Source organism: Erithacus rubecula (genome assembly GCF_903797595.1).
Source record: "Erithacus rubecula genome assembly, chromosome: 2".
NCBI lineage: Eukaryota > Metazoa > Chordata > Aves > Passeriformes > Muscicapidae > Erithacus > Erithacus rubecula.
In genome coordinates this window covers 105735147-105744127 of record NC_136685.1, presented here as the reverse complement: position 1 = coordinate 105744127, position 8981 = coordinate 105735147, and the positions used below count along the sequence as shown (strand labels likewise).

General features: G+C 47.6%; 1 protein-coding gene across 1 annotated transcript; it reads right to left on the bottom strand.

Annotated features, from left to right (window-relative positions):
• Positions 1-240: 240 nt before the first annotated feature.
• LRRN4 (leucine rich repeat neuronal 4) lies at positions 241-8981 on the bottom strand. The gene is made up of 5 exons (XM_079298869.1): positions 8605-8981; positions 6444-7147; positions 5043-5247; positions 4143-4280; positions 241-3096 (listed from the first exon to the last, which is right to left on the bottom strand). Exons 2-5 carry the CDS (start codon positions 7120-7122, stop codon positions 1488-1490), a joined length of 2631 nt encoding a protein of 876 aa, XP_079154995.1. The 5' UTR covers positions 7123-7147; positions 8605-8981; the 3' UTR covers positions 241-1487.

Here is an 8981-nt window from a genome sequence, read left to right as displayed (position 1 = left end):
TGGGACACATATGGCAGGAATCTGTATCTGTCTAGTGGAGGACAAATTCCCAGGAAAGGACTTAGTGGTGAGAAGGCACAAGCTTCCTTCTGCCACATGCAAAATGAAAGCTCTTGAAACACATCAGAGAACACAAATCTACCATAATAAAAACATCTCTTTACTACATGTTGAAAGTTCATTCCAAAACAACAAAAGGAGTTAATTTCTCAGACTCAACATTGTAAACATGTCTTGAACAAAAAACAGAACATAGCTCTGTGGCTTTTATTTCTGTAATACTGAAAGCATTAAAAACTCCAAAAGAATGGAACAGAGACTCTTTTATACAGTGCAGCACCTTCCCCTCAGAGTTCAGGGGGTTTTGGGCACTGTACAGTAGCAGGAAGAGGCAGCTCCTGGAAATGAAACCTATAGGGAAATATCATATTGGGACACCTTTGGATTCTAATGGCAAGTTCAAAGTTGGGATTGTCAGCATCTGTTACTATTACTGTACAGAAATTGGCACCCAAGAGTTCATTTGAAAGGGGTCTGCAGAACTGCCTGCTGCTAGTACAGGGGATTTGGCTTTTTCAAGTCTCAGCAGCACGTGAATGAAATTGCTTCATTACTTGGCTTTTTGCCCCTGTATGAGGTAAATCATCAGCTGCTAAATCTGGAAATGGGACGGATGACTGGGACGGAACATCCTCTCTGCTTAAAATCCACTGGGAAGCAAATGTTAAAATACTCACCCCATCTCTTCTGTGGGCCACTGCTGCACTGCAAACCCTCCCACTGCCTGTGAGCTTGTTTTGGGGAAGCACTTGGAAGGCTCATTGTGGACAACCTCATAAAAAGCTGTAACAAAACAATTACCTCTGCCCTACAGATCCAGCACAATCTGTGACTACAATTAAATTTTGTGTTTCTTTTTCCTGATGTTAAGTTGATCATGTGCATCCACTGCATTTGCTTAAAGGAGTTAGATCTGTGCAGTACCTTGTCACTGAGCCCACCCACTCCTTTCAGCTTTACTCTCTTTATGGATAATACCTTTAAAAAATGGAACCCCCAGCTTTGCTCTGTGAATAAAAGCAGAGTGTGTGTCTTGCTCAGTTTAATGCATCTTGGATTACAGCTCTCATCTGCCTGTGTTCATGAGAGATCCTGGAGGCAGACAGCTGGCCAGGCAGCCTCTCACTGTGTGAAATTTATGCTACTCTATTTGTATGTTATTACAAAAACAACTTTTTAAGGATAGTGTGCAGGTTTGCTGCTGCTTAGCACAGGAACAGGAGTCCAAAGACTCTTTTCTGGTTGACTAACTTCATTATCAGTTTTTTCTCTTTTTTTTTTGGTGGTTTTCTCTCCCTTAGAAACGTCAGGGTTATGGAATCTGATGGTTCATAGTTTTTTACTGAAGCACATTTTCAGAGTCTCACAAAAGCACACCAAGGCAATGGAGATAGTGAGCTTTGAATGCATGGAACAATCACCCAGAGCTAATTAGTAGTTTGTAATTTTAACGGATAATCAAATGCTGGGTTCTTGTAGGAGACTAAGTGTGTACCATACTGTTCACTCTGAGGCTTTTTACATGCCTTACAGAGACATACAGATAAAATAATTGTGGTAATGAGAAAGAGTCCACTTGCTGCAGACAGACCAGCAAAAATATACTTGTAGCTGGGTTTTGTTTTAAAGCTGGTGCATGAATTACCTGGAATTTCCTGGCCTGTTTTCTGGCTTGAGCCTGCTTTGTTGGAGGCAGACACACAGATGTGGTAAGTGGTGAATGGCAGCAGGTTATACAGAGTGTACTGCCTGGCCGTGGGGTAGATGTTGTCCATGACAAACTGCCTGTCCTCCTTGTCTTGGGCATGAAGCACCAGCTCATAACTGTGAACAACTGAGTACGGGGCACACCAGCGTATCTGTGCAGAGCTGTCAGTGATTTCAATCACCTCTCTGAGCCTGGGTGGGTCTGGAATCTCATCTTCCCTCGACGTGCCAGGACACGAGCACTGGGTTATGTTCTGGAGCTCCTTGCACGGCCTCTGCAGGTGCCTGCAGGGATTGTAGTCACAGGCCACGTGGGCTGTGTGTGCCGGGGATCCCTTGGGCTGCTCGTAGTCGTAGTCATCCGTGTAATGTGGTGGCACCGTGCTGCCTGCAGGGTCCGGCTGGGCCCTGCTCCTCGTGGAGATCACCTGGGGGGGGCTCGTCTGGGGGGCACCTTCCCTGCCATGGCTGGCAAAGGGATGGTTGGTAGGTGGGACTACTGCTCCTCCAGTGGAATAGTCACTGGTGGTCTGGTTGAATTGCCCTTCCCGGGGGAATGTTGTGTGTGTTGTTCTGAGCCCTCCCTGTGGCTGTTCTGTTCCAGTTGGGCTTGTGGAGCTATGGTCTGGGGACTGAGCAAAGAACTCCTGGAAAAAAACTGGGAAGGAGGTAACAGATGCTGAGGAAGGGGGATTGCTTGTGGATTCAGAAACTGCCTTCTCCTCATGGGAGGAACTGTTGGTCTTGGTCTTTGTCAGGATTGGCTCCGTTGGGCTGGATGCTACAGTGCTCATCACATCCCCCTGGATCAGGGAGCTGGTAGAGGTGTCTTTGGTGAGCATTGGGCTGGATGCAGCTGTGCTCCTCACATCCCCCTGGATCAGGGAGCTGGTGGAAGTGTCTTTGGTGAGCATTGGGCTGGATGCTGCTGTGCTCCTCACATCCCCCTGGATCAGGGAGCTGGTAGAGGTGTCTTTGGTGAGCACTGGGCTGGATGCTGCTGTGCTCCTCACATCCCCCTGGATCAGGGAGCTGGTAGAGGTGTCTTTGGTTAGCATTGGGTGGGATGTTGCAGTGCTCCTCACATCCCTCTGGATCAGGGAGCTGGTGTGAGTCAAATCCGTGGTGAGCAGAGCTGAGTCTGTTGTTACAACAGCAGAGGTCTCATCACTGGTGAAGTTGAAAGCATCGTGATCAGGAAGGGCTGTGTTTGAATCAGGCAGTGTAACATTGCTCTCTGACTGGCATTTATTGTAGAGCTCCTGCAGTGAAATAGATGTTGGAGATCGGCCCGAATCTTTCTGGGATGTGCAAAAAGTCTCCCAAGCCCTGCAGAAGGAAACCAGAATAGTCAACACCCAGAAAAACATTAGAGATTTCTGTAGGCTGCTTGGATTGGAATTGGTGACCTGCTGTCAAAACAGTCTTCATGTTAGTGAGAATGTGAAAGTTAGATTGTCTTAATAATATTCCAGGCAGCTTCCACAGCACTGCCTGTGGAATTCAGCTGGAGCTGCCTTTTCAGTTTTGTAAGGTGCAGGGATATCTTTTGCCCGAGGGGAAGTGTCCTTTGGTACAACAATGGCTGTGAACTTTAGCAAAGGGCATTGGGATTCAAGGCAACTTGTCTTAAAGGGGAACACATGCAGAGAGATGTAACAGGATTCCCAGCAATCTTAATCCATCTGCTTTAGGCAGCAGCAGAGGCGGGACTTTTAAATGACTTAAGATCGAATTCTTTATTTACTTAAACACGGAAGTTTTGGTAAAGAATGCAACTGCTAAACCTATCCCGTTGAAAAAACTGTTTAATTTCAACAATCTACTTCCTTGCTCTCTGAGAGATTTGATAACAAATCTTCTTGGTGGCCTTTCAAAAGGAAGAGAGACCATTTATATGCAAATATTTCTTTTAACTGCAGCTTATTGTAATTAGCCTGTAAAACTGTAGGGGAGCATGAAAACAATAGGTGAGAAATGGTGCTATTTGCAAGGGGTTTTGTTGACTGCTGGTGGTGATGTAAGCTTTGTGAATAGCAGGGTTAGGAGAAAATAATTTGTTAAAGATCTTCCAAAGCTTTCCAGTTTCTCCTCCCAGTACTGGCACATCAATACAGCTCATTTTGTATCTTCAGCTAATAGTGAAATGTGGTCAAAAACAGAAAGTATTCTCACCTAAAGCAGAATCCACAGCTTATAACACTTTTTGTCCCTGAAAGGGGACGTTATTTTGCACTTCTGCCTCTCGTGGAAAGGAAGAACATACAAGGAATTTGAATAACTTATTGAATGGTGGTGACTGTCTGGTCCCCAAACAACTTGCACATTGAAGCTGTGTCTGACGAGCATTTCTTGATCTCCTTGAGCTCACTTACTTTTGCAGAACAACTTTCTCGGGCTTGGACAGCAGCCAGGAGAGCTGGCAGTCGCACAGCAGAGGATTCCCAGACAAGTTGATGGTGATGCCATCTGATGAATTGGTGTTCCAAGGGTTAAAGGAACTCAGGTTACAGCTACAAGACAAATGCAATAATTAAAAAACGCTGAGCTACTTTCCAGCGACTGGAGAGTGCTTAGTATCCCATATCCTTAGTGTGTAAGGCACAAAGCAATATTCCCAGCAGTATTCCCCTGGCATCCTGCACTCTGCATGCTCAGATCTGCTCTCCTTTTTCAGGACTTTAACTGTAATTACTGTAAATTTGGACATGATTTTTAGCATTTTGAACTGGTATTCCTGCAAGTGTTGGAATGTGCTGTGTAAATTCAGTAGGGCAATCAAGGGGGGATGGAATCCATAGGGTTTCTGCTTTGTATTTTCCTGAAACTGGTTTCTAGGCACAGCCAGTGCACTAGTGTTTGTTTTCTGATATGCTTGTATCTGGGTTGGTATTATGAAAATGTTTCAAAGTGCTCTCCAAATTTTTCCCTTTATGCTGACTGCTCTGTGTGCACTTCACCTGCCCTTATTTTGATAAAACCCTTTTGCATTTTTGTCCCTCTTAGCATTTCAGATATGTGACATACCAAGAGGTGACATACCCCTAGAATGAGGACTAAAACTGCTTTTACTAATGCTGAACAAGGAACTATATTAAACTCTCACACTAAAAGTGGGAGGGATGGGATTTTTGTCTGCTTCTGAGATGCAAAGACAGCAAGTCCAGACCTCCTTCCTAAATCTGACAACAAACTGTTCAGGTTAGCTCCCAGACACCACAGTGCTGTGAGGCAAAGGCAGCATTATGTGAGGAAGGACAACAAACCCAACTCACTTCTCAAATGAGAGATGGCTCAGGTGAGGAGCACTGTCAAATATCTCTGTCTGCACAAAACTCAGGGAATGGGAGTCCTGACAGTGCAGCTCTTGGAGACCAGGCAGGGACTTGAGGAAGTCACCATCAAGGCTTCTTAACCGTGGCATGTTTGTCAGGTGAAGTGATCTGAGGTTGGCCAAGTCTCTGGCCCACTCTGGTTTAACTGAAAGAGAAAAATATTTATTTACACCTATTGCCTAAACAGAGCATTTCCTGTGGATTTCTGCCTGGAAAAAGGATTTGGATTCATATATATAGTATCTGTCACCTTCTGCAGCTATTCTCTTTGGGAAAGGAATAGAACAAAAGTCAATACAACAGTGTGTAAACACTCGTGCAGCTGCATTTTTGTTACAGTCTCTGCAGGTCAGGCTGTCACGGGGCAGAGAAAAGAGGGGGGAAAAAGGACAACAAAACTGATAAGAGATATGGAATAGATTTCCTGTTGGGTGAGATTAAACAAACAAGGATTTCTCTGCTCAGGAAAGTTGTCTACAAGGTCCTGACTGGTGTAAGAAAGGCAAATCACTTATTTCTCCTAACACAGGAAAAAGAGCCAAGAGACATGAAACAGAAAGAATAGGTCTTGTACAAAAGGGCCTTTCCATCCCATGACTCAATAGGGTAACTCACTACCACAAGAGGGATTAGGCAAATTTATGGAGGAAATTTGGTGGTACAGCTGTTTAATGTGAGTTCAAGTGAAGCTGTTTAGTGTGAGTTCAAGTGAAGCCTCTAGCTTGAGGAGCCCCTAAGGCCCTGGCCCAGGCTGAGTGCAGCTGGGCAAGGCATCCCACATCTGTGTGTCTCAGCACCTCAGGTATAACTGAGGCTGGCAGGGGAGCCCAGCAAAAGAGAAAAAACCTCCTGTGGATTGCTCGGGGCAGGGATTGTGTCCCCCCCACCCCCTCAACGGAAGTGGGCTGGCTGTGGATGGCACAAAAAGCCTCTTCTGTGCTACTTCAATGCAGCACTAAAAGCTGAGTGTAGCTGGGGGGACAAGGAAAGATTTCAGCAGCCTGTCTGGAAAGAGAAACTAATTTCCTCCGGTGCTTCCCCCAAAACTAATCCCAGGGCTGACAGGGGGATGACTGTCAGTAGCAGACAGTGGGATTAGGATGGAGGTGGGTGACTACACTGGGACACATTGTCCTGTCTCGTGGTGTTTGGTCTCTGCCCTTCCTTTGGGAGGCTGGTTTGCGTGACAGTGCCTTGCATGCTTGGAGCAGCTGTTTGCAGCTTTCAGTGTGAGGTGTTGCCCTGCACTCCAGGCTCATCCCAGAGGACAGGAGCCATCATCCCAGCAAGGCTTCTGCTCCCTGGCCTGACCTGCGTTTAGTCGGAAACCCGGAAACTTACTTTTCTCAAAAAAGGTCCCGCTCAGATCAAGGACACTGATGGAGTTTGCAGTCCTGTTCATGGCCTCGTTGGGATCTGTGCTGATGGCAAAAGCAGAGTCCCTAATTCCTCTGCTGTCATCCTGCCCGAGCAGCGTTGCAGAGAGGTTCAAGACATGAAGCTGAGGGTAGCAGGAAAAAGCCAGTGGCTGGATTTCAATCAGTGGATTTCCAGCCAAGGACAACCACCTCAGGTTAGGCAGGGCAGAGCCGTGGCAGGATGGCACAGATGACAGCTTATTGAAGCTCAAGTCCAGCTTGAGGAGACTGCTGAGGGCTTCAGATCCCCACCTCACTGACTGGAGGTGGTTGTGCCTCAGCGAGAGGACACGCAGCTGCGGGAGATTTGCTATCTCTGTGCCATTCACCTCTTCCAAGAGGTTATTGCTGAGATCCAACCTCTGCAGGGCCTCCGGAAGGCAGACAGGGAAAGCTGTCAGGCTGCTGTTGTTCAGCTGCAGGGTGATCCAGGTCCTGTTCTTCCAATACTCACAGGACATGCTGGTGAGATTAACATTCTCCCAAGTGTCTTCGTGAGCCAGCTGGAAAACGGTGGTGACATCCTTGGATGCTGCCCTGCTCACCGGACCGTGTGCTGTGGTCCCCAGCAGCAGAGGGAGGATGAGCAAGGGTGACATCATCCCTGCGGTTTGCAGGACCTGTTTCCTTTTTGTTTCAGGGAGAGGAAAACAAAACAACATTTAGAGGTAAATTAAAATGCCTCCAAGCATCTACAAACTACTTAAAAGAGAACCAGTCTATAAGCCCTTTCCTGTTATATTCAGACAGTGATAAGTGATAATTAATAGCTCTGTTGTAATTAAGCCTAAGTAAACATGAATCCTTGGGGACAGAAGTATCATGTAGTCTTAGTCTGTGTGCCAACAGTTTTTCTTGCAGGAAGCATGAACCAAGTCGTATCCCACACCAGGAACCTCAGTGCCAGCAGGTTGTCTTGCATAGTGTCCAGTTTGGCCAGCACAGTGGGAAGAGTTTTCCAGTGGGGTGATGCTCAAACAACAGGGCCAAGTGTGCCTGGGGAAAGGGACTGTTATCTGTGAGGTTATCTGTGCAAAGCAAATGAATGGATCTGAGGACAGAGGAGAGCTGCCAAACATTAAAGCACAGAGCTCAAACTGGGCTGAGTTGTGATGGAGCAGGCAGGTAAAAGTGCATTTCCTGAGTTAGGAAAGACTTTCCTTCTCTTAGCACTTAGCAGAAGTTGTAACAGCAAAACCAGGGCCTTGTATGGGCTCTCCCAGGGCAGCTGTACCCCTTTCTGAGGACAGTGCCAGCGGGGAGCCCACAGGCGCTTTGGGGCTCCTGAGAGCTGCAGTGCCCCACAGCCCGTCTGCCAGGCAGCAGCAGCGCTGGGCCCTGCTGCGGATGAGAGCCACAGACCGAGCACGGCCCAGCTGCTGGGAAAGGATGCACTGAACATGCAGCTCCCGAACCACATTTCAGTGGAAGTGGTCAGAAACTGAGTATATTCCTGGATCAGGGCCCCGAAGGCCTGAGCGCCAAGAAACGTGTTATTTAGTGTTATAGCTCCCTCTGTGCTCCCTCCTCCGCCCACCCCTGCTTTGGTCTTTGTAAAAAACAAATGTCCTTAATGACTTGTGCGAGATTCCCACAGGTAATTTGTGTCAGAGGAAGGAACTAACCCCAGACTCTTTTCTTATTGAGCTGTCTTTTGTGCTTTCCAGCATCAAAACTGTCATTCCTTCTCCAGAAATACAGTACAGTGTAGTGTGCTAACCAAACCCCATGTATTATTAAGTATTTCAGACTTATTCTGAAGTTTAATTGCTTCTTGCTGCTCCCGGAATGATGCCAGGTCTTGCCCAGACTGTTATCCTTTGCTGCCATCCCAGCTTTGAAATAGGGACCAGCAAAATATGATACACCGGACCACCAAAATCATGTGTTGTGTTTGCCTGTGTCCTTTTGGGCAGATGGAACCGTGCGAGAGCCAAGAAGCCTCAGGGCTTCGCGGCCACCGGAGCCGCTGGATCCCCTGCTCCGCAGCACATTGGCAGGGAGAGCAAGGGAGGAATCGGGCTGCTGTATTCCAGTCTTAGATTTAATCTTAATCTTTGCCTCTAAACCGCATCCGCTCGCACGTACCTGTCCAAAAGTGCCGGTGCCTCGTGCCTCCGCTCGGAGTGGCTCCGACTGCCTGGCCTTGATTTTATACGCTCGGGGTGACTCAGCCGAGAGCGTGAAATGCCTCTTTTCTGTTCCCAGCTTTCCCTGCTGCCGGCTCTGCCCACAACTCAAGCGAGGTTTGTTCCAGGCTCGCTCCCCCGCTTGCAGCTTTGAGAGGGGGCGGCTCCGGGCAGCTTTCCCCGCTCCCTTGGCCCTAGCAGGAGGTGGGTGGGAGGGCTCTTATTTCCCAACACTCAGGCAGAGCTGCTCCTGTCCGTCTTTGTCTAAGCACAGGGGGGTAAAGGGAAAAGATCAGTGTCAATAGTCCCAACTCTCACGTCTTCCACCGACG

Coding starts and splice junctions, on each gene's coding strand:
- LRRN4 (XM_079298869.1), bottom strand. CDS start 7,122: ATGATGTCACCCTTGCTCATCCTCCCTCTGCTGCTGGGGACCACAGCA. Junction 4,281..5,042: donor AGCCATCTCTCATTTGAGAA/GTGAGTTGGGTT, acceptor TTTGTCTTGTAG/CTGTAACCTGAGTTCCTTTA. Junction 3,097..4,142: donor GAGAAAGTTGTTCTGCAAAA/GTAAGTGAGCTC, acceptor TTCCTTCTGCAG/GGCTTGGGAGACTTTTTGCA.